Source organism: Maylandia zebra, linkage group LG10 (assembly GCF_041146795.1).
Source record: "Maylandia zebra isolate NMK-2024a linkage group LG10, Mzebra_GT3a, whole genome shotgun sequence".
NCBI classification, from domain to species: Eukaryota; Metazoa; Chordata; class Actinopteri; order Cichliformes; family Cichlidae; genus Maylandia; species Maylandia zebra.
This window is the reverse complement of record NC_135176.1, coordinates 25,070,916-25,095,029: the sequence shown is the minus strand read 5'-3', so window position 1 is coordinate 25,095,029 and position 24,114 is coordinate 25,070,916. Positions and strand designations below refer to the sequence as shown.

The 24,114-nt window shown below is 40.0% G+C and overlaps 3 protein-coding genes and 1 long non-coding RNA gene across 7 annotated transcripts; 1 reads left to right on the top strand and 3 right to left on the bottom strand.

The window, feature by feature from the left end:
* Positions 1–756: 756 nt before the first annotated feature.
* LOC101476170 (15-hydroxyprostaglandin dehydrogenase [NAD(+)]) lies at positions 757–6,696 on the bottom strand. The gene is made up of 7 exons (XM_014409257.4): positions 6,514–6,696; positions 5,044–5,167; positions 4,470–4,576; positions 4,158–4,254; positions 3,968–4,044; positions 1,114–1,271; positions 757–970 (listed from the first exon to the last, which is right to left on the bottom strand). Exons 1-7 carry the CDS (start codon positions 6,604–6,606, stop codon positions 838–840), a joined length of 789 nt encoding a protein of 262 aa, XP_014264743.1. The 5' UTR covers positions 6,607–6,696; the 3' UTR covers positions 757–837.
* A 94-nt stretch (positions 6,697–6,790) lies between these two features.
* Positions 6,791–10,520, top strand: LOC143420868 (uncharacterized). Of its 4 annotated transcripts, none has more exons than XM_076889371.1 (5): positions 6,791–7,309; positions 7,720–7,840; positions 8,547–9,094; positions 9,344–9,527; positions 9,792–10,520. In XM_076889371.1, the coding sequence occupies exons 1-5, from the start codon at positions 7,302–7,304 to the stop codon at positions 10,104–10,106; spliced, it is 1,176 nt and encodes a 391-aa protein (XP_076745486.1). In that variant the 5' UTR covers positions 6,791–7,301; the 3' UTR covers positions 10,107–10,520. The 4 variants fall into 4 exon arrangements, 3 of the variants coding, with proteins under 3 accessions (XP_076745486.1, XP_076745484.1, XP_076745485.1); XM_076889370.1 differs by having other exon boundaries at positions 7,051–7,085; XR_013100625.1 differs by having other exon boundaries at positions 6,791–7,840; positions 8,547–8,645; positions 9,792–10,517.
* LOC112435448 (uncharacterized) lies at positions 10,304–13,260 on the bottom strand. Its single transcript, XR_013100626.1, has 2 exons — positions 12,371–13,260; positions 10,304–11,655 (listed from the first exon to the last, which is right to left on the bottom strand). It is a non-coding gene; the product is annotated as an uncharacterized LOC112435448 (long non-coding RNA).
* A 4,642-nt stretch (positions 13,261–17,902) lies between these two features.
* On the bottom strand, positions 17,903–21,132 carry LOC101476467 (15-hydroxyprostaglandin dehydrogenase [NAD(+)]). The gene is made up of 8 exons (XM_004561783.4): positions 21,114–21,132; positions 20,909–21,025; positions 20,128–20,251; positions 19,568–19,674; positions 19,393–19,489; positions 19,171–19,247; positions 18,233–18,390; positions 17,903–18,120 (listed from the first exon to the last, which is right to left on the bottom strand). Exons 2-8 carry the CDS (start codon positions 20,999–21,001, stop codon positions 17,997–17,999), a joined length of 780 nt encoding a protein of 259 aa, XP_004561840.3. The 5' UTR covers positions 21,002–21,025; positions 21,114–21,132; the 3' UTR covers positions 17,903–17,996.
* Positions 21,133–24,114: the final 2,982 nt, after the last annotated feature.

The window sequence follows — 24,114 nt, the reverse complement described above, 5'->3', positions numbered from 1 at the left end:
ATACCAGCCCCCTGACTGGTCTGCGAATATGTAACCCCGCACACAACAATGTTGCATCATGATGCAGAAAATATTTCTTATAAATTTAAGAAAAATGTTAATAAGCACTTCCATACTAACTTGCACTGACGAAAGAAAAGTATCTAACATAACAACAAAAACATGGTTTGCTCTGCTTGCTATAGTGTGCCCTACACGTTTAAGGAAACAAAAAAAATCCACTATATTAATTAGAAATATGATTGTTACTGAAAAATGTTTAAAATTAGAAAATGAAATGTAAAATCCTCTGTGCTGCTTTATCGTGGGGCTAAACGTCACCTGTGATATGTTAAATGTTAAGAAATTTAGTGCAAAACATAACAGTTCTGTCCCACCTAAACAAATTGGTTACTTCTGTTAAACTATGGCTGACTGATCAGAAATGTGTCTTACCTGGTTTGCAGTTCTGTCCCAGTAAACACTAAATTGTCCAAATTACACAGACAACTTTTACATAAAGTACTTAAACACGTTGGGAACTATCTTGACTTTAAAATTCCTTACTTTTGATTCTAACCACTCTTCTTCTTCTACTGTCCTGTCTTTCTTACATCTTTCTCCATCTCAGAGTGAAGTTATCTCATACGAACCAGATTCATAAATGTGTAATCTAGCAGAGCAGGTGCAGTTTTGGTCTCCTAGATAACCTTTTTCTACTTTTGTCAGATTTCCAGTTGGTTACAGCAGTTTAAATAAAGACACAAGAAATTATGCTTGAAGGTTTTTGGTTTTTCTTTATTATTCACATATCTGTTACATACTTAAGGAATGATATCCGATGTCGACATGATGGTTTCAAGGTTTATTGGTGCTACTTAGTGATGGAAAAGGGACGTAACCTTTCATTTCTGTGCGCACCATGAAGGCCTCTCCATTTTTGGTCTCATCTGTCACCAGCTCAAGGATGCACTCTGCTACCTCAGGTGTACTGAATCAAAAAGGTACAGTGACATCAGTGAATATGCATGTACACATTATTATATCAAGTTATACAGATGGAGCAGAGAAACAAAATGTCGATGTTGTAAGGTTTATGACTGCTTTAACAAGAAACAGAAGAAAATTACTCACTTTAACACCCCAAGCTTTTCCACAAGCTGGTTGGCTACACCCTTCAGGTGAGCAAATTGTCCCAGTTTGTGTTCGATTGTCGTAAAAAGTTCGGTTCCAACAAAACTTGGACAAAGAGCGTTGACCCGTATTCCATAGTTTGATGCTGCAGAGGCAGCCTAGTTAAAAAAAAAAAAAAAATTCACATAATTAGCCTTCTTGGTTTAAGTAAAGCATAGCACGGACATAAACATTAAGTTACTGTTTGTTTCTAATCGGAGGCATTAAAATGCAGGTTATATATATTTCTCAAGTGTTCGGAGATCAATAGATGACTATTTGGGCATTTTAAATTGGAAAAAAAACAGCAGTAGGTTGGAGTTACACATAGAGCGCATGTACATGTTGATTCATAACTCTGCACTGAATGAACATGAGCAGCAGATTTTTGGACAACCCATTGTTTTTGTCTCTAATACACCAACACAGTAGAGTTTAAACACAGCCTCCCACTTTCAGAGGCTCGAAAGTAGTAGGATAGAGTAACATTATTTTAAGTCTGAGGCTTGTTTTTAATACTTGAGTGAGAATCCACTGCAGTTAGTGACTACCGTATTTTCCGCACTATAAGGCGCACTTAAAATCCTCAAAAATGATGAGTATTTTGACCTCGAAATGATTTAACTGGCTTCTGGCAAACCCCAAGACATGTTGAGGGGGTGATTTAGCCATTTAAAGCAGCTGTGTTGGCTCAAGGACACATCTAAAACCTGCAGGAAACCGTCCCCTGAGGCCTGGAGTTTGACACCTGTTGCAGTAGATACATTGGCATCTTCATTAATATCACACTCAACTGACTGCGTTTCGTCTTCCCATTGCACTGATGGGTGGACAGTTCTCAGGTGCCTGTGCATGATATCCTTTTCATGCACACTCTACACTCTGCCTATGTATTGTCAGTAAAATTTAAATGGTTCCAGATTTTGCTTCTTTTCTTGGTGTCACTCATTTTCACTACTATAACTTTCTAATATGACAATGTTGAGCAGGAGGGAGAGAAAGAGAGCCAGGGGCAACAACAAGAGACAACATAATTTACACATAATTGTGTGTATAATTTTATATTGTTGTTGATAATATAGAATTATCAACTAAACAACCCGAAGAGCCGGTTGGGAGCCGAAAGTGAACCTCCTTCACTTGTGTCAACATATAATTGGACGTCACATTGAGAGTTTGCAAGAAATGTTAAAATCCACTTTGTTGGTGTATAGAAGAAAAGCTCTTATTGTCCATACAGCTACAGATCAGATACTACACGACCATAGCATCTTTCAAAAACTGACATTTGTGGTCACTTTAATAATAAATGCATAACTGTGTTCTATCAGATGAATGACTCAACAACATAGCTTTCTGTAAGGGGGGGGGGGGGGGGGGGGGGGTAGTATCTTGAGGAAGGATTTCAAAATAAAATAATGACACTGCCTTGACAATTCCTGGTACAACTAATTTGCAATGACACTTTTTTTTGTGTGGTTAGTCACTTATATGGTGATGGATGTCTTCATTTAGCTTATGCTTATTCTAATGAAGTACCATCTGGCAGCACACCAACACACCAGTGTACAACTGGTTTTACATATCACTAAATCAGCCAGTCTTCATAATATCACAGGAACACTAACAAAAAGTAGCTGTTATAAATGATTTCATTGCACATATCATAAATCTAATTTAATCTAATGTATTTTATTAAACCTACTGAACCAAGGCACTGCCATTTAATTCAATAGAAGAGGATAGCTTTATTGCCACTGAAAGCAGAACAAATAACAACAAATTAAGAGTGCAGCTTCTAATATCAGTTGTGTGTGTTTTATTCGATATCCTTGTTATCCAACAGAAAAAACAGTAATCATGGATAACTACTTTTCATTGTTGTTTACTAAGACACATTACACAATATCCTAATATGATAATAGTGCACATTTTCTGAGAGGGCAAGTTGGTACTTGCCCTGCAAAAATGTAGCTTTGCAAGTACTACCAGTAAAGATTAGCTTGTAACTTTATCATCAGACCAGCAGCTTCTTAATGACTAAAGGAGCATTCACACATGCTGTCATGGTCCTGGGTGCTGGACCTTGAGTTTTTGCTAAATTTTAAATTCTTGTTTATTATTTGATGCTGTTTCATTCTTAGTTTGTTTTTTTGTTTATATCTGATTTTCAGCACCGTTTGTAGTTTGCATCCCCGAGTTAGTTGGACTTGACTAGTTCCAGCTGTTTCTTGTTACCCAGCTGTTTCAACTCATCAGTTATGCTCAGTTCTAAACAGTTATGTCCTTTTATTACATTTTTGCTAAGTTGCACTGTGTTTTGCCTGCTTTATGTGTTTCTTAGGTTTTGGTTCTAGTTTTTCTGAACTTTTGTAGGACTTTTTGTTTTGGGGGTTTTGTGTGTGCGTGTACAAGTATACGTCTCACCTCTTCTCAATTAATTCTGCCTGATGATGCATACGAGTTGTGTCCATGTGTAGTTGAAGGCTGTTTAACTATCAACTATGCTGCGACAGAAACAACCACAACGCACAAGGCTAGCTACCTTCTCTAACTTAGATCATAAGAAACAGTGATTATTCACCACACCGATCAGATTTTTGATCAATTCCACCATTTTCACACAATGACAGGCCACACCAAAAAACACCCTGCACTTTCAGATGTTTTCATAATGTGATTACTTAATACAAAAAACTAAGGCAAAACTTGCATCACGCATGCATGTTCATAGAGACTGCTAGCTAGCATATCACAAGGCAAACAAATATCGTCTTGATGTTCTTGAACAATATCATGGGGAGTTCTTTCTTACCGCAACGGCTCGAGTAAATCCGATCACTCCGTGCTTGGTAGCCGTATAGACAGGACAGGTAAGAAGAGGGCCCAGACCTGTAGGACGGGTTGTATCAATCATTGTAAAAGATTAAAGTTTAAACCTGAATTTCATGACTTCTAACACTCTTGTCTGTGATCTCTCCAAGTTTCCATTAAACAGTATTTACCTGCCATAGATGCTATGTTGACGATGACCCCTCCTCCACCTCCATTCGTCTTGCGCATGTGCTCCAGCGCCAGGTAAGTCCCCCTAATAACACCCGCCTACAACACAAACTTTATATCTGGCGAAAATCTTTCAACTGTCTATGAACACTTGCCTGCATATAAAATGTTGTGAAATGAATAACAGGAATATTATTGTGACATTATTATGTCAGACCAATAACTGTCCTAGATGTCGCTCTGAAATCTTCAGCAATTAATCCCATTTGAGACAGAGCAAATCTAACACGTCTGTTGTGCTTTCAGCTTCTTACCAGGTTTATGGAGATCATATCCTGCCACTTCTCCTCATTCAAGATGCCGGCATTGTTGCACAAGATGCCGATTGCTCCAAAGGCTTCTGCAGCTTTCTGAAAGGCAGCTGAGAGAGTTTACAGGAGTCACTTAACTTTGCAAGAGTCACTTTACAACTATGCTGACCTTTCCCACCCACCTTTATATGAAACAAACAAGCCCAATTTAGCTGTTGTTGGATATAAATCTTGCTGTGCTTTTCTCCTCTCCCTTGTACTCAGTTTTTTCAGACCTCACTGACCTTGTTCTACTCTCCCTTTTCATTGAATGTGGATTTTCAGCCGCAATCAAATGCCACTTGCATGACTCAAGACAAAATGTCCCCAAATTTTGGAAACTTCCTTTCATCTGGTGAACATCTGCCGCCTGGAACACATACTACGAAATCACAGCGCGTTTGATCAGTTTCATGTGTTTCGGCAGTTGTTTACTTCAGGATGAGCCAGGGACCCATTTACTTTAGCATTTCCAGCTGTTTCCCCCTTTTCGGTACCTCCACCGTTCACAATGTTTTTCCAGGTTTGTGTGCTTTACCTTTGAACTCCTCGTCCGATTCAACATTGCAGCTCAGGAACAGGGCTCGGTCTGCTCCATACTCTTTATTCAGGTCTTTAACTAGATTCTCTCCTTCAACTTTATTCACGTCCAGGACGGCAACCTATTGACAGGAAGGTTCAAGGACCAAGGTTCACATGCATAGTTATACAAGTATAACACACAGTGAAATGTAACCTGACACATTCCTCGACTTATGCAAAAGGGAGGGGGAGAGAGAAAAAGGAAGTAGAAAGCAGAGTAGAAAGAAGTTGTCATCGAGCAGAAACGGGAGCTGGTATCATGTAAATATAATAATAACCACTGCAGCCAAGAAGAGTGCCTGAGAGCCCAGTTGTAAGTAAGCTATTAAGACTCAATTGTACACCGTGTTCCTGTTTTCCTCTGAAACAATAAGTTCCGTTGGAGCAGCCTTTCAACGCCTCTCTCTGTGTCTCATAAGCGAAGTTGACCCAGACAATAAAGTAAAGCTAGTTTTCGGCTACGAGCCCGACAAGGAACCCGATGTATTAGCCAGAGGTCCCTTTACTGTGGTTCGGAGCCTCTGACCTTCAGTAATAGTAATAAATCACACAGCAATAGTACATTCATGCAGTTGTAAAAAGCATGATAATATATTAAGTAATCCAAAGTATTCAGAATACGTTACTCTCATTGAGTAACGTAACGGAATACGTTACAGAATACATTTTGGGGCATGTATTCTGTAGTGGAATACATTTTAAAAGTAACCTTCCCAACACTGCATGTGTGTCACCTCTGAATGTGTGCCGTTTTATTTTCTCCATAAAACTCAATATTTTGCCCACTTTTCATCCACACCCAACCTTTACGAACTAAAAATACATAAACAACAACCACATAACAAATGCAGCGCTGACACAAAAACAGACACGGCAGGTAGATTTCCACATTTAATCTAAGACAAGGATTAAGATTAAACTTGGCAGCTTTGCAAGGTGTTTATTTTTTTTAAGTAAAGGGCACACCTACATGTTCAGACACCCCTAAATATACAGGCTCTTGCTGACTCCATCGCCAGCTGCTCTTTGCCCCACAGGCTGTGGGGCATGAACAACTAAAAACACAATATAAAAGAAAACAGCAACAAAAAAATGAAGAAAAAAAAACTTAAATAAAAAGAGAGACGTGTGCAACAAGTGAATTTCCACATTTAGTCATGGACTACATGCTGCTAGTCAAGTGTTACCAGTTAATGTGTCACAATTTGGCATGGTGTCAACAGCTTGGCAACTCTTCGACGGTTGTTTTGTAGTTGCTATTTTTTTTTTTCAATTAAAGGGTGCCGGTAAATGTAAATTAATATTTTCTACACCACTGTTTACAACAAGCGCACACATATAATCTCTCACTCACACACACACACAGACACAGACACACACACACACACACACACAAAAGAAATCCAAGTCCGAGCTTAATCTTTACCTTAGCACCGTTTTTCAGAAGAATCTCCGTTATCGCTTTCCCTATTCCCATCGCCGCTCCTGTCACTATCGCAGTTTTACCGCCCAGAGCCATTTCAGCTGTTTATTAAGAAGAGCCAGGAGGTGGTCAGCTTCCTTACACACGCAAAGAACTAAGAGAATGTTAAATAGTTGGGTTGCGGTCACGTGGTTCTGATGACGTGCGGAGGCAGCGCGATTTTTGAGTGGAGGGCGGAAGTAAACATGGAGGACACTGTGGAGAGTCAGGAGAGCAGCTATTGTGCAACTTTAGACCCCGTTTCTCGGGAGAGATATAAACAGATAGTTAAAAAATATATCGGACGTGATCCGTATTCTTTGAAAATGTCCGAATACACCACAGAAGTAAAGGATTTGCCTACTATCGAGGCTGTGGATATCACCAACTACTTGGTCCTCCAGACTTCTTACTACACTAGGCAGCAAATGAAAGCTTTCAAGAGTCTGGAGGCGTACAATTTTTTTGTCAGCGGGTGGGTCCACAACCTTTGAACAAAACGTCTCCGTGATGGATACAGTTTGGTGTTTGCAAGGGTGAGTGTTTGTTCTTATATTGCTTTATCTTAAACACGCTAACAGTTAGCGGTAGCGGCTTTAACGTCAACAAACATGCCACATCCTTAGGACTTCGTTAGAGTGACAGTTGTTTGTTTCAAGGTAAACCATTCTCAGCGGTCTAACGAGACACCTCTGAAGACTTGGGTAATTGCAAAGGAGGATGGAGAAGTGATTGCAGCTCATTGCAATTGTATGGCAGGGTTAGTAGCCTAATTAAGTAGGATGTTATTGCAATGAGAACACACACATACACACACACACACACACACATATACGCATAGGGCACTGCTAGCATTTTGCAGGTGTACTTCAGTAGTAGTGGGGAGAGAGTGTTTTCTTTTAGCTAAGAATTCATCAGCTAAGAATTTGTGTGATTGCCTTAGATCCCTCATGACACTCAGATGCATTTTTCAGATAGAGGGTAGAACTATTCAGTCATGTCATCACCTAGATAATGATTTCTCTATAGGCTGTTGAGAAAGAGTTAATGAATAAACATGTTACTTCAAATAAAGTGCCATTGCACATTAGTATTAGTAAGCTATGCATCATCAAAATGTACTGTAAATATTGCATTTCATGTTAAAAAGATTATGTGCTCTATTTCCAGACTATCAGAATCATGCTCGCACGTTGGAGCTGTTCTTTTTGCAGTTGAAGCTGGGGTGAAAATGAGAGCGACATGCACATCAGAGCAGTGCAAGTGGCTGATGCCATCTCATGTTAAAAAGGTAAGCCAAAAAGCAAAATGTAGGATAAAGAATGTTATATTGGGACTTCATGTGACAGTAGGATAAAATATCTTCCCCTATACTGCTACCTTGTCGTGGTGGGGAAGCTTGAGTGCCTCAATGACCCTGTAGGCTATACCGGCGGGGGCTTCAAGCTAGATCTAATCAAGGTAGATCTAATCAAGCCGGGCAGGTTGCAGGTGAGGGGTCAGACAAAAGGCAGTACTTTAATAAATGAAGAGTTCTATTCCAAAACGCTATAACAGCATTTAAAAGCCATTTCCTTTTTCATGACTAACATAACCATGACTGCAGAACCGTATACTGTATATCACACCCTTCTCATGCATGCCTCAACACCCTAGCACTTGTTTTCTGCGCACACACACACACCTGACTGCAGCACTTTATATATTCACATTTCTCATGCATTCCTCAATACTCACAACTCCTCACACCACATTTTCATCAACATGGAACTGCTTACTTTCCACTCCTTTTATACCCAGCACATGGCACCTCCATCCCCACCCAACATACACACACACACTTCACTGCCAACCAACCACTATACCCAGCCTAAAACACACATACTCACTCCACTGCCATCACTGTTCAATTTCGAATATTTTTGGAAACGAATATATAGCGTTTTGGAAAAGAGCTTTTTAAATTTTAATGATCTTCTTTGGCTTAATTTTTCCAGATTCCTGCTTGCCCAGTAACTCTGATTGACTTCTCTTCAGCAAAGTCAAAAAAACGAAAGCTTGAGTGTTCCATTGATGGCTGCACAAGTACACAAAAGGTTGGGAAATCACTTCCATGCCCAAGAGTGCAGAGAGATTCAGAGACATACTGTAGGTTTTTTGAGAGTTTAAGCAAAAACTGTCCAAGGAGTGCAGCACTGATGTCTAGGGAACCTTACCACAAAGAATTTGTCCCCCAGTCTAGCATGCTTCCTAAAACTGTGCCTGAGTACAGAACACCAGAGACACTGCAGCTCCCCCCCAAAGACCTTGAAGAGCTATGCCTGGACTTCCAGCTTGAAGAGCTCACCCTGTCCCAAGTCCAGGCTGTAGAGAGGGCGACTCGAAGTCAGAGTGCAAGCAGTATTTGGTTTAGGCAAAGAGCTGGACGCGTAACTGCCTCTAAGCTGAAACAAGTTCTTAAGACCAACCCCCAGCAACCATCAAAGAGCTTGATCAAGGCCATATGCTATCCAGAGGCATATAGGTTCACCACAGCTGCTACAAGGTATTTAGGGTTTGATGTAGGGTAAGGCAGAGTTAAGATTTGGGGTATGAAACTGTCCATAACTGTAACTAAAAAAGTGTTATGAAGATGGAGGTTAGTTATAGGCTTATACGGCTAGGGTTATACAGGGTAAGAACTAAGTATAGTTTAGGGTAATGGCATATTGTATAATACATCACTTTACTGTTTTACACATCCAATACTAAGTAATAATTTCCTTTTCATGTTTGGCATGTGTACTGTTTATAGTTATGGATGCAAACATGAAGCACAAGCCAGAGGAGCATATGAGAAGCTTATGAGCCAGGAGCATGCAGGCTTCTCATGTATGGACAGCGGTCTCTGGCTGAACCCCAAGTGGCCATACATGGGGTCCTCCCCTGATGGGATAGTCACTTGTGACTGTCATGGAACTGGCATCTGCGAGATTAAGGTATTGACTCTGTTGTAGTCAAGGCCATAGGTGTGACATCTTTCCATAAGAATCAGTGAACTGAGTAAAAATGCAGGAAATACCTTTTCTAATTTCTAATCTATTGTTCAATTAAGATAAGATGAGGCTTTATTGTCTGTGTCAAATAGACATTTGTTTTGGGCAATGAGAGATTATGATAACACAGACCACACCCATCATCTTTGCTTCTTCACTGTTTCATCAGATAAATCTTGATTGTTGTTCTCATCACTGTGATTTTAGTGCCCACACTCTCAGAAAGATGCGGTCAACCTGCGCATGCGTGCTGGGGAGAAGGGCTTCTGCCTCATCAGTGACGGGGATAATGTCACACTGGACCCAACTCATGACTACTATTACCAAATTCAGGCACAGCTTCACATTGCAAATGCAGAGTACTGTGACTTTGTTGTGTGGAACCGCAATGACATATTTGTTGAAAGGATTTTGCCTGACCTTGAGTTTTGGGATGATGCGATTCCTAAAGTTGAGTGTTTTTTTAGAAACAGTATACTCCCAGAAATACTGGGACAGCAAGTTACAAACATACATGTGTAATGTGATAAAAGGACGACAACATAATGACATTTTGAATATTGTTATGACCTGATGGTAGTCATTATGAGTTCTGGCTATTGTATTTGCTCTGACGTAGCATTAGAGCACAAATTGTCATTTAATTTTATTGTACATTTAATTGTGTCATTTAAGTGTTGTGTAACACTACACAATGATTAAATGCTATTGAGGCAGCATAATAATACATTGGTGGTTTATTTACAAGATTAGACTTTTAAACAAATAAACAAAATAGATTGCAATCCATCTCACAGTATAATACTGTACAAACTGCCAGCACAATATGACAGTTGGAGAAAAATATTTCATTTGAAAACATTTACAGACTAATCAGGAGTCAGGACTTAGGTACTACTATTACTCTACCCTGTTCTACTTATCACCAGAGCCAAGCAGCAGATACTGGACACTACTCTTCCTCTCCACCCCCTTCTGTGAGCCGTGACAGTGACAAGACATTTAATTTTTTTTAACTGATTGATTACCACCCACCCCCCTTACTCCAGTAGGACAACAGACTCGGAGAGATTTGATAAGGCACAACAAATTACCCCAATCTTGTCGATCAATGCATGTGTCTCACCTGGCTTTGTGGACATGTTCTCTATTGGCATAGCCCTGCTCTGCAGAATTTGATATTTCCTCCTGACTAAACCTATGACTCGCTCAACATGGATATGCAAATTGGCTATTTTCCTTGTCTCTGCCACTTCATAGGCTGACAGCTGTTTTCTCCCTTTAGTGAATGCCGGTGTCTGTAGTGAAGCACAGTAAAACCCCACATTATCGCCAATATTGAACCCACGATCTGCAAGGACAATATCTCCAGGTAACAAGTTCTTTAGGAGGCCACTCTCTATTGTGATCTGCTTATCGCTAACTCTCCCTCCCCAGGCAGAAGATATGTAAGTGACGTAGCCTTGGGGGGCAACACCAATCAAAAATTTTACAGTGTGATGGTGCTTGTAGTTGGACCAAGTTTGAGCTTGTGCAAGAAGATTAGATGGTCTCTCAATAAAGACTTCAAAGCAATCAACAATCACAGCCACTTTACATCCAAATGCCTGTCTGAAACTCAGTGGCATCGTAGCTTGAAGAACATGTCGCTCTGGCCACTCAATTAGGAACTCTAACCTTTTATGAAGTATGTCAATTACTTTATGCCAAACTCTAGAAGCAGTGGACAGAGAAATATTGAACCTGAAAGCTAAATCTTTCAGGGGCAGATTTAGTCTCAGCCTCAGCAAAACTAGTATGAATTGTTCAAATTTGGACAACAAAGACATAGGTCCCGAGGTGATATAGGGCTCGCACAGTTCAAAAATCTGAATTAAAACTAAGAAGTTGGGGAGCCCTGTGTAGAACTTTGTCTTGTCTTCATTTTTTTCAAAAGCCTCCTGGCTGAACTGTGTGTCCAGAGCCTTGCTCCGAAGATCAACCAGCTCTGCTGTGTTCTGTCTCAAAACATCCTCCATCTTCTCGATGTCATCCATCGTCAGCTCTGTCTGGCATCCAGCATCCGCACAGCCTGCAATATAACAGTGGGGGAGCATAATCAGCATAATAGAGGCAACCTCAATTTTTACTCATTTTCACTGTAGGAGTTTTTTAGTGGGCTATTAGAATCTGGTGTAATGTGTTTAATTCACTATGTTAATTTAATGTAATTATTTTTTTTAATCAACAAAAAAACATGTTGCGTCTAAACAAAAAATATATTTATATGTTTCTCACTAGAGCAGGGCGATATGGCCAAAAATATTTATCACGATATATATTTGAAAATTTGCGATAACGATATAACCGACGATATAATTGATGCGAGACAAAATACAACTCCACAACATTACTAGCGCAAAAAGACAACCTTCCATTTATTTTCACTTAAACAAGAAGCTGGTTTTTATGTACATTAAAGCTTTATAAAAATGTAACAGTGCAAATGCAAATTCCTTGCTGAAAGTTTAACCAAAAGGCATTTCCAGTAGAAATGGGCTGACATATCCTGAGCATAACCATGTATAATATCCACTGAAGTTAAAAAGAGGTGCAGTATGCATTTTTCGGACCATAAGGTGCACGGGATTATAAGGCACATTAAGCGAAACAAAGCAGTCAGATAAATCAAACTTTATTAAACTCATTCTTCTTGCTTCCTCCACTTCTGTACCATTGATTCATTAATGTTGAATTCTCTGGCAGCTGCTCTATTCCCATGTTGTTGCAGTATATTAATGACTAACCTCGTATTGTGGATGGATTATCTCAGTTGTTCTCCTGACTGAAGTTTGGTCCGTTTACAGCATCCTGCCATGCGATTGCATTTGTCTCTAACCATGAAGAACCTTCACGTTAACTTTTATAAGTGGAAAAGTGTTAGTGTTCGTCCTCCAGCTTCACTGTTTATGTTATGCTAACATAGCTGTGTCGCTAGCGATCACGTAGCACATCATTATATACCAGCTAGCCCAACTTCAGTAACCCTACAAACGTCACTGCTGTTTAGTTTCCTGTCTTCATTTATGTTGGAAGTGATAGCAGAGCTGTACGTTTGATTTTTTTCAGAAATCTCTCAGTCAGAACATGCAATATCATGCTTAGGTAACTAGCGAAACTAGCGAGCTAACTTCCGCTAGCTTCCTGCTAACTTCTAACTCCGTTAAATGTAATAACTTTTGTTTTCATGGATGCCTGGAAGTTAAACTTTATAGTTACACCTGGTAAAGCAGCAATGCTGATCGTTTTATTAAAGATGAAAGAATTTAGACAGTTTTTAACTCTAAGTGATGCTGCAGTGTTGTTTGACCTGAAGTATACGGAGTTTAGGACCCAGATTACTCCCAGATTTAAGAGCATCTTAGTCCGACAAATACGACAATAACGACGGCCGCTTGCATGTTCTGCAAAAAAATGTGCTTTGTCGTGTATCTGACGGACAAACACCAAACCAGTTGCACCATTTTTACAAACCAATTCTGGTTCATCTGTTTCACTCAACAATCGGCCATGTGCGTATGAAAACAAAGGCACTGCGCATGCGCGTTTTACTCCCATTCTATCGCGATATTTCATTTTCCTATCGTTGCCTAACATTATACCGGTATTACCGTGAACGGTATAATATGGCCCAGCCCTATTTCTCACCACAGAAACCTTACATTACGGATATCTTTACTTATCTGTGAAAGGAGACTGTCTGGAATCTGGCAATATAAGAACCATAGCAGTGTACAAAAACCTGTGGTGTGTGCCTGACGGTAATAAGTGCCACTTTTTCTTTTTTTCTGAATAAAATGGTATGGATTTACTCTGTGATTAAAAAATCACAAACATGTAATATGTAACTTGGACCATAATCATTACAGATAATGGCATCTTTTTCTCTTTGACATGATTCTTGTTTGTTTTACATCTCAGCACAATATCTTACCTGGATAAGTGAATGTCTCATTCACACTGAAGTCTTCTGGTTGTGGATTCTCAGCTGGAAGCTGCAGTTCGGGGTTCTCCACTGTCACTAGGCTCAAATCCGGGCTCTCAGCCGTCTGTTGCATATCCAAAATCGCCTCTGCACATCGATGCTGTTCTGCCTTAAGCTTCATTCTTTTCTCTCGTTTGAGAACTGATTCTGATCTGGGTTTTCGTTCGTAGCCGAGATTGACCGTCGGAGCCCAGTCCTCCGACTCTTCGTCATCCAAAGCACTTGGGCAGCCTATAGTCCCAATCAAGTCAATATTAGACTACTAACTTAAAAGCACTAAGTAAACGAGAATTTAAGGACAACCTAATGCTAATAAGTTCGTTTGCAAACATAACATTACCTCTGACGAAGTGGTCGCTGCAGACACGGGCATTGGCAGACTCTGCTCCTCCCGACTGTAAACGTAAATTTAAAATCCATTTTTTCCTACGTTTTTCGGTTAGAATTTTCCATTTTTCTCCTCTTCGTTGGGCTATTTTTGGTACCCTAAAATACCGTTTATCAGTTTCTCTGGTCGACCTACTGGAGCATCCGTAAACACAACAGGACATAGGCATTTTGCGTACTGTCTGTCTGTGATTTTGCGCTTATCTTTTTCACTTCCGACCGCCAGTCAAATTTCGCGCTTTACGTCGACGTCACGTCTACGTCAAATGAAACCTAGCCCATCTGTCGCCGCCCACCAGGAAGACGCGCGGGGCTTCAAACGTGTGGCAACCGTGCGGAGGTCGAGTGAGAGACTGGAGGCGGTCAGAGTGAGTAACTGGTAACTGCACAGTTAACGACCAGCCTATTCATCCCAACTGTGCAAAAACTCTTCTCGCGGTCATTTTTCGATGGTGCGTGCAGCAGGGGCGTAACGAGAGGGGGGGTCGGGGTTTTACTGGAGAGTACAGTTATTTTACAACCCCCAATGCCACTGGATAAAACCAGTGATTAGTCATGTTACCAGACCACTGTGCGTGGTGTCATTACACTCTCAGGAGACAATTTAATGGAAGTATATTTTAAGTACTGTATGGCTTCATAATGCTTGAAGGGGTATTAGGGCCACATTAAGAAAAACAAATATTACTGACCATTTTGAGACCAATGTTGGTCAAGTTACTTGAAGGTAATCAGTAACTAATTACTTTCAAAAATAAGTAATCAGTAAACAGGATTACTTTTTCAGGAAGTAATCAGTAATTGGTTATTGATTACTTCCTGAAAAAAGTAATTCTGTTACTTTACTTATTTGAAAGTAATTAGTTACTGATTACCTTTTAAAACATAAATTACACCCTAAATAGGTAATAAAGCAATAGAACTTTCAACCCAATTCGACTTTTTCTGCATAATCCATCATATAAAATGTAATCAAATGAAAAAGTCTCTTTTTAAAACTTGTTTTATTAGTTTTAATCTTTTAACTTTATGCATCAAGCAAAGATTAAATTATATGCAACATTCTCTGACTGGAAGAAATTTGTTTAACATTTAAACCTATTTTCTGCATATTGCAGCATATAAAATAAAATATTTTTTTGTGTTTACACTCACTCTTTCAAATAGATGCACGTAAAACACAGCAGAAAATAAATAAAATCAAAGCGGTCCTGTTGCTCTATTTTCACCTGTATAGCAGGAGTGGGGCAGGCGGCGGTTTGCCCTGGTGCAGGTATGTCGCAGCGGTCAGTGTAAGGATATGGCAGTTTCACATTCCAGTGGTAGCATATTTGGTGCTTGCTCGGAAGTTTAGGGGGGTTTTTTGCTGTAAAAAGAAGTTTTCTTCCCACGCAGTGAGCAGCAGACGCTAATGTTTTTGTCACTTTTTATGGAATCAAACTCAAAGTAAGGTCAGTACTTCCACGCTTTAAACGCTACACGCTCATACTCTCTCTCGCACTAGTATCCATTGTTGATCTGCACACAGCTGTTGCCACGAAAGTCGTACTCGTTTACGTCATTGTTATGAGACTCTCTGGCCAAAAAAAAAAAAAAAAAAATCACCGTTTTAGTAACGTAGTAACGCAGCGTGCTTATGGGAAAGCAACAGTAATCTAATTACCCTTTGCAATAGTAATCCCTTACTTTACTCGTTACTTGATAAAGTAATCGGATTACAAGTAACGCATTACTGCCCATCTCTGTTTGAGACTAAAGTCAAAATTTCAAGAATAAAGTCGTAATTCTAAGCGGCTGTATCCTCTACAAAACGCCTCGTATAGATGACTGAATTAAACAAACTGATCAGCTGTCCTGTGATACATCCCCGATAACCTCGGCTCTGTTCACTACGCGCCATTTCATTTTGTACAAATCCACGCTTTGGAGTTTGTGTTTTTTTCCGTTTGACCAGATGCAGCTTTCCGCACCATCTTTTCAATGTCCTTATACGGCTCACCACACTGTGTTAATGTGCTAAAAGAGAGAGAGAAAAAAAAAAGGTGCTAAGAGAGAAACCATTTACTTGTTACTAAAACCGATTCTGAAGTACAAGTTCACTAAGTCGGAGGATATACCTACCATAGCAGTTTGTCTTGAAACAAAAAACTAATCAGTCGATTTTCTCAAAATAGATTTTCAACTTTATTCTCAAAATGATTAATAATTGTATTTTTTTTTATTAATTAATGTATTTATTTTAATGTAGGCCTAAAACTCCATCATAGGGGTGTGCTTAGAGGGGGGTCATGGGTGACACCAATTTCCCTGAAATGACTGCTCCAGCATCACAGTCCCTGGAGAGGAGTACTGTTAATTTTACCACCCCCAATATAACTGGATAATACACATGGATAGGGCCAGTGATTAGTCATGTTACCAGAATACTGTGCCTTGTGTCATTGCACTCCCAGGAGACAATTAAATGTAAGTATATTTTGAGTGTTGCACATCCATCCACTGCAGTAACCACTTACAAACAAGGAGTAAACATGAGCAGATTGATCCAAATATCAATAGTATCGATGCCAACGCTGGTGTCTGATTGGTACTAACCTGATAGTATCGATTTTTTTTTTTTAAATATATATCCTTTAAGTTAATATGTAGCCCATATAATTGTGTTAAATAAACTTTTTGGAATAAAAAAAAATATATATATATATATATATATATACCTCAAACATGCATTGTGATAAATGTTTTCTGGTAAGTGCCACATCTGTTTGATTTTAAGCCTGTAACACATTTAAACAAAAGAAAGTTGATTCCGAGACAGGCACATTTACAAGAAACTGCAGTTTCAAAGTACATGAAAACCTGAAACCTGTTTTGTTGCATTAACTAGAAAATAAAAATATGTGTTCTGAATTTCTAAATTGATAATTTGTCTCAAATCGTGACACACCATTTTAAAATCAGCGATATACTAAGTAATTAAAGCTGTAGTATTAGTGGTACAGAGTACTTCTTAAGCCGACCCCTTAAGGAAGCAGCTGAAAGACAAAGTTCTCAATACCATCAAAAAGCTTTAATTACTTAGTAACTCACTGATTTTTAAACATAAATCTACAAATATGAAGTGTTCTTATGGATAAATCTGCCGAGCAACAATGTGACATGAATGATTAATGTATACTCTTCCTTTGAAACTTTTGTACTATTAGTAATAGCAAGTGTTTAAGTACATCTTTGTTTTAGGCTCTTGCGCATTTAATACCAATTGTATGAAGGCTCGGGGGCTCCACATTGTGCTGGTTTTTGATCAAATACTCTGATTTTGTGACTGCTTCTTTCAGTCCTTTCTCATTTCATTCGTAGCCTTTAATCACATTAGTCCACCTTGCCGTGTAACCTTTTAGATAAAACCATTGTCTAGACATACTTCTTGTGAGTGCAGACTAGCTTCCCCTTTTTTTAAAAACACATCTTTGTTTTGGTGACTTCCCTTTCACAGCTGACTGTGGGTGATAACTAATTCTTAATACAGAGACCCATGTGTATCTATGTGAGATCTGACTGCAGTGCCTTCAAACATATGGTGTGATATTTTGCAGTGACAATGCATTTTCCCTTGTGGTTTGTCATTTCGGGTATTGGCAGAGGAAGTTGATTTCTGTTCAGATATATTAGTTTATTCTACGCCGGTACAGTGACTGACTACGTCCCTGTCAGGCGTGCGTTTGTTTAAATAGGGGAAGAAAAAAGTTACACTAGGGGGAGCTAGATACAGGTGACACTACATCTTTGCGGTGTGTTGTGACACAAGTTCAGCAGCTCCTACAGTCAAATGGTTTAAGTGTCAGTCTTGTGCAATAACAAGACCGAAATTTGCCAGTGGCAGGATGTTGCAGATCAAACACCCACACAGATTTTATATTTTAATCTGTTATTGCAGTACATTTCATACATTGTACAGAAGTTGAAACTCTTGCCTGAAAGACTTGAAATATTGTCATGAGTTAATCAGTGGGTGATGCTGAAAAAGTTGCATATTTCTTCTCTTTTGGGAGAACTAGGAGAGCTTCTCCATTTTTGGTCTCATCTGTCACGAGCTCAAGGAAGCCCTCGACGACTTCTGCAAGCCTGCATCAAGAGATACAGTTACCATGAATATTCATTTCCACTGCAAAATACTTTTAAAAACATAATGCCATGTGCACAGACATTTTAAGGCTTTGTACAATTTTAGACTCACGTTAACACGCCAAGTTTTTCTATCAGTTCCTGGTTGGCACCTGCCAAGTTGGAGAATTGTCCCAGTTTGGACTTGATAGAGGAGAAGAGGTCCGTTTTAACGAATCCTGGGCAGAGGGCATTCATCCGTATACCATAGCCTGATGCAACTGAGGCAGCCTAGTAAGAAAGTTTTACATTTTGTGTAGCTCTCGATTCAATAAGGGGCTGAAAAATGGTCACAGGAGAAAGATGGTGATCGAGTCCACTCGAACACCGAAGAGAAACTGAGCTTTGTGACCTGCATGTTCTCCTGCTAGCAGCAACCATCAGATGATTGCCACACTGGTCAGAGGCATGACATGAATAGCAACAGTAATCATGTGTGTCAGGATATCCTCCACCCTGTTATTCCACCTGCAGGATGAACTGACGTTACAAAGCAGGATGATCCATGCAATTTCTAGTTTCAGTTTTCAGTTCTTCAATACCATGCGCTTCAGTGTATGGTGCAGTCCATTCCCTTGTGCATACCTTTGTTGCAATAAGTGCTTGGTGGAATTACTGTTGCCATCGTGTTAGTCTGGTCATTCTGACCTAGCATTACGCTCACAACTGATGCTCGCTGATTTCTTTCCAGACCATTTTATGTAAACCCTAAAGTGTGCTGGAAAAATCCTAGTAGATCAGTTTCTGAAGTACTCAGACCCACCATGCCTTGTTTAAAATCACTTCAATCATATTTCTTTTGATGTCTCTTTGAGCCTCAAGTCATATTGACCCAATTGACTTTTACTGGCTGATTAGACAATGTGTTAATGAGCAGTTGAACATGCAAGTTATAGCAGTAGCACAGTTGCCCTAGTAGCCACTAAGCCCAACATGCAGCTTACATTGACTCTCCAGACAGTACAAACAAATTGAAACTGATTTTTCCTGAAATTGTGTCAGTTTCCTTACCGCAAATGCTCGAGTAAACCCAACCACTGCATGCTTGGTGGCTGTATACACAGGGCAGCAAGACAGAAGGCCAATACCTGTTGGATGGGTTGCAGTTCAAGTTCAACTCAAGTTTTCCTTTAGCAGTCAAAGTAGTCCTGATAGTTCAGGCTGTTCATCATTTCAAATGAAGTGACCACCATGCATGAAATGGTCTGTTTAGACGCAAATACATAAGTTTACCTGCCATGGATGCCACATTGATGATGACCCCTCCACGACCCCCAGTCAGCTTGTTCATGTGCTCGATAACCAGGTAAGACCCCCTAATACAGCCACCCTACAACAAAAGGCATCCATGACACTTGCAATCTCTTGCATATCTGATTTTGAGTAGCTCAATGTGAGTGTTTCTTACAAGGTTGATGCCAATAGTCTTCTCCCACGTTATCTCATTGAAGATGCCAGCATTGTTGACCAGGATGTCAATTCCACCAAAGGTTTCTACAGTTTTCTGAAAGGCAGCTTGAGACACCACAGGAATAACAGTCCTTTCAAAACCAAGTGACAAAATTCAAGCCAACAATAAAAAGACAAATTCATCTCTAGCTGTTTATTGGGAACTACAAGAACTGTTGCAGCATTCCCAATTCATGAAGCAACTTTAAGCGGACTACAGAAGCATGCCAACTACAACTACCTCCAGAATCTGATCAGCTTTATTAGCAGCATCTACATTAGCAAAACCCCTGTGCTCTGGTAAAGTTCTGATGGCTCATTGACTCCCACATGAAGAGCAAGTAATTTCTCATGGTCTGGAGCTCCAGCTGCTGATAACTGCTCATACTTTGACTCAAGCTGGTGAGTTCGAGAAAAATTCACTGACTGGAACAAACTAAATCTACAAGTATTTGAAGGAAAGCAGAACACACACGCCTTTGCCGCCACCATTTACATTTTGTTGTGTATGCATGTTACCTTTGATCTCCTCTTCTGACTCTACGTTGCACAGCAGGAACAGGGCTCGGTCTGGTCCGTGCTCTTTGTTCAGGGTTTCAACTAAACTCTGTCCTGCAGTTTCATTCATGTCCAGGATGGCCACCTATATGTGCAGGACAACACATTAAGCATTTTGTTTTTGGTCACATCCTGCAGTGAAATGTTATGATTTACCCCCATGAAGGGTTTTAGCCACAGACACTAAAAGAGGTCAGGAACCTGTTCCTTTTCCATCCCTCCTCAGTGAGGATGAAAATTTCATCAGAGTCTTCCTTGCATTCCATTCTTGCAAATACAACCCAAAAAATAAGTTACATTTCATTGCTTAGAGTTTAAAAAGCATAAGTGTTACCATTTTTAGTGAAAGAGCTATAATAAATGCTATTAAATGGATAGCAAGTTTCCCCTCCAACATCCACCTTCCAACACCACAAATACAGTAATTTGGTGGGCAACCAACTTCAGACCAGGGGGGACAAACTGAAGGCAGCTTAATAAAAGGATGCAGTTCAAATCAAACTCATTCATGCTGACTTAACCTGTATCCGCTTTCTAACTCTAAATAGGCCATGCAGTAGTCTACTTAGAGTATTTGATTTTACTCACCTATGACTAGTAAAACTAACAAACTTATCTACTCTCGCAGTTACATGCTCATATTCATCACCACAAATTTACTCATTTATTGCAGGAAAAAAAAAGTATTCAACCTCAGCACTTCAAAATGTGAAGCACAAGAATATCTGATCTCAAACACTACCTTGGCACCATTTTGCAGAAGAAGTTCAGCTATTGATCTTCCTATTCCCATCGCAGCTCCGGTCACTACTGCAGTTTTACCATTGAGAGCCATTTCAGCTGTTTCACAAGAAAAGACCTAGAGTAGATTTGCAAGGAAATGAGAAAATGTTAAGCAGAGAGAAGTTATGTGTTTTTATATGTTGCTGGTCATCAGGAAGCCATACAATTTCCAGCTGGTTCGAATACAGGGAGAGGCAATCAGAGTGAGTGAGTGCACCTGTAGGAGGTGTGGCTCTGCTGACTGAAACTTGGCCCAACTCAATAAAACATCATTTGTGTCTGACCCATACTCCGGAACAGTAGGAGGCGATAATGCTCCTTTACGTTGGTTGCCAACCGCCGTTAAACACAAAGAAGAAGAAAACAAACAAACAAACAAACAAACAAACAAACATCATTTGCTAGTGATGGGCAGATGAAGCCCCATGAAGCACTGAAGCTTTTCATCCAATTGGTTCACCCCAACGCGAAGCTTCATGAAGCTTCATTTGCTCTAGCAGGACACCTACTGGACGTAAAAATAATAGCTGGCATGAATTTGAAGAGTGTGGCATTTTGCACACAGCCTGTAAATGTCAACAACAAAAGGAGTGTGTAAAACATGTATATTGTAGTGATGGCAGTATACTGTGTATATTTATACTGGCAGTATGGGAAATGATTATTTGGAAATGCTTGAAATGGAAATGATCATTTACTGTGAGGTGAGGTGTGGTTGGGGTGTGGACAGTGGTTGTGCTTTTGTAACGTTGAGGTATGGACAGCTACACACTGAGGCTTTGAGCCTCAGTCCTGCCTGTTCACATTTTATTCAGTAAAAACTAAATTTTCACTGCTTTTATGACCTTTTTAGTGGGGAGAACATAGCTAGGATTTAATGATTTAACAAATCTTTTGAATCCTTTGTCCTCCACAATGCTAAATGGCTGGGAGTCCTCAATCACCATGCTAACCAGGTCTTCATCTATTTGAGATTGTTCTCCTGAGGAAAGACAATAAACATAAAGCACAGATATAAATATCACACACGTAACTTATAACAGTTGTATAATATTGTTATATCATTTAGTAACATTACTGCATGCTATATTATCATTGCATTTGATGGCTCACCTGGTCTTGCTCCACAATCGGTGTTCCCCTTATTCTCATGCAAAGCTCTGTAGTGCCTAAGCATGGATGAGGTGTTGTTGTTATATCCCAGCTCCCTGGCACATAGCAAACACTTCACCTTGTACAAAAGTCAAGACAGCTCAACATAAATTGTATTGCACCATCAGTATCATGAAAATACATCTTCTGTAGAAATTTACATACCTTGTTGGGAGGAATAAGATCAAAATGTTCCCACACAGGGGAGGACATCCTCCTCTTCTTAGCTGGCTCCATTCTCTCCTGACTTTCTCTCCTCACTCTCATAAACCTCCAAACGGTCTCCAAACTCTCACTAACAACTCTCCATCAAACACCCACATTTTGATTGAAGTCTGAGGGGTTTATATCTGTCATAGCTCGTGGCAAAGTTCGAACCACTTCATGAACCAGTCACGTGGTACAGCCGGGCAGCGAGGCTTCGGACGTCATCATTTTCAGCTCCTCCCATAAATGAAGCAAGCCTCGATACGCGCTTCGCGGAAACGCCCCCTCAATTACTCGACACACGCTCCGAAGCCTCGATACAGAACGTCCCATCACTATCATTTGCCCTCATTTATTTGATTTGTTTGTTTACTGAAGTGGAAACAGTCTAACTTAGTACGATGTCTTTGATACAGGCAACACAAATAAGTTAAATGTTTTGGGCTAAATCCGTCACGATAAGTCACTCTTCAGTTTGACCAATGAAATACTTTGGAAATGTTTGAAATCTATTTTGACCTGACGGTCATAAATCTCTTAATCCCCACAGCCATTAGTGGAGCTGCATGTGGCCAGCAGATGGAGGTATGGAGCTGTGCAACTTTGTGGCCAGTGTCTCTGATCTACTGTCAGAAAAGTGAAAGAGAATGTCAAAAACACCTGATTTTCAGCTTTTTTCTGCTTTTACCTAATGGTTTGTTTGTTTGTTTGTTTTTAAATTCAAGGAGAGTAGCCCAATGTAAAGTTGTTGTTGTTTTAAATCACATTGTAAGTGTTTTTTTCTGAGGCCTTCAAGTGGCAAATCCAATTAGCCACATGCATTTATGAGGATTGCATTCAAATAAACAGCCTAAAGTTTCTTTTAGGAAGGAGTTTGAGCAGCAGTGCTATCAGCTGGTCCAGATAGCTGAGCCCACTCGACCGATATGACACTCCACTGGCTGGCTCAAATACTCCATATGCTGACTTTAATATTTAAGCATTAATGAAGCATTTAATAAAAGAAATGCTGATGAGTCAAACAGATCCATTAACAGAGGTTCCAGCACAACTAAAGCCCGGTTATCCCAAAGTTAGCTTCTAGCAGGTCATAGGCTGAAAGCCTGAGACTCTTTGTGGGGCCTGAGAAAGCATGAAGTTAAATTCAATCCCAAATCTGATACTAAGTCAGTGCAGTGAAGCAAGAGCAGCAGCACTCTGAGCTAACACTGATGTTAAAGCTCCTTAATATGAACAAGTGTGGAACAAACTGCACGGGAAAGCATCTGGTATGCAGTCTGTAGGGGTCTGGAAAAACATTCCACTACAAACAGAACTTATTATGAGGAGTCACAATGAGTCACTGATTAGATTTTTAGGCGTAATGGTCAATGAAGCAGGATGCTTTCTTGCTAATTTAGCTGCTTTTTATTGCATTTACTGCTGCTCTGCTGCTCTGCAGGAGACACAGGAGTGGTTATTGTCATCAAAGGTCAAGAAGCTGTCTGATTAGTTTTATTCAGTGCCAGGCAGAGAAAGCAGGTTTAAGCACGCATGATAGTATGCATATACAGTGTATTAGTCATACTTATAAATACTGAGCCAGATACTGAGCTGTGTGCGTGTGTGTGTGTGTGTGTGTGCGCGCGTGCTCAGGACACATATTGCTTAAAGGGTTTTGAGCATAAACGTACACGGCAAGACTGTGCAAGTTGATTATAACTGTAGAACTCATTGTGTGGGCTTCTGGCAAAATATTTCTGTCACAACCGCTGCAAATGTACAGAAAGTATTGCAACAGAAGCGGCGCATTGCTCATACTTGATG

Bases quoted from the DNA above. Each gene is read 5' to 3' on its own strand.
- LOC143420868 (XM_076889369.1), top strand. From the start codon at position 7,607: ATGTTACTTCAAATAAAGTGCCATTGCACATTAGTATTAGTAAGCTAT. The intron at 7,841-8,546 runs GTAAGCCAAAAA...TAATTTTTCCAG, and splicing joins TGCCATCTCATGTTAAAAAG to ATTCCTGCTTGCCCAGTAAC. The intron at 9,095-9,343 runs GTATTTAGGGTT...TACTGTTTATAG, and splicing joins TTCACCACAGCTGCTACAAG to TTATGGATGCAAACATGAAG.
- LOC101476467 (XM_004561783.4), bottom strand. From the start codon at position 21,001: ATGGCTCTCAATGGTAAAACTGCAGTAGTGACCGGAGCTGCGATGGGA. The intron at 19,490-19,567 runs GTAAGAAACACT...CTTTTGTTGTAG, and splicing joins AGACTATTGGCATCAACCTT to GGTGGCTGTATTAGGGGGTC. The intron at 18,391-19,170 runs GTAAGGAAACTG...CTTTCTTACTAG, and splicing joins GGTTTACTCGAGCATTTGCG to GCTGCCTCAGTTGCATCAGG.
- LOC101476170 (XM_014409257.4), bottom strand. From the start codon at position 6,606: ATGGCTCTGGGCGGTAAAACTGCGATAGTGACAGGAGCGGCGATGGGA. The intron at 5,168-6,513 runs GTAAAGATTAAG...TCCTGTCAATAG, and splicing joins TTCTGAAAAACGGTGCTAAG to GTTGCCGTCCTGGACGTGAA. The intron at 1,272-3,967 runs GTAAGAAAGAAC...TTTTTTAACTAG, and splicing joins GATTTACTCGAGCCGTTGCG to GCTGCCTCTGCAGCATCAAA.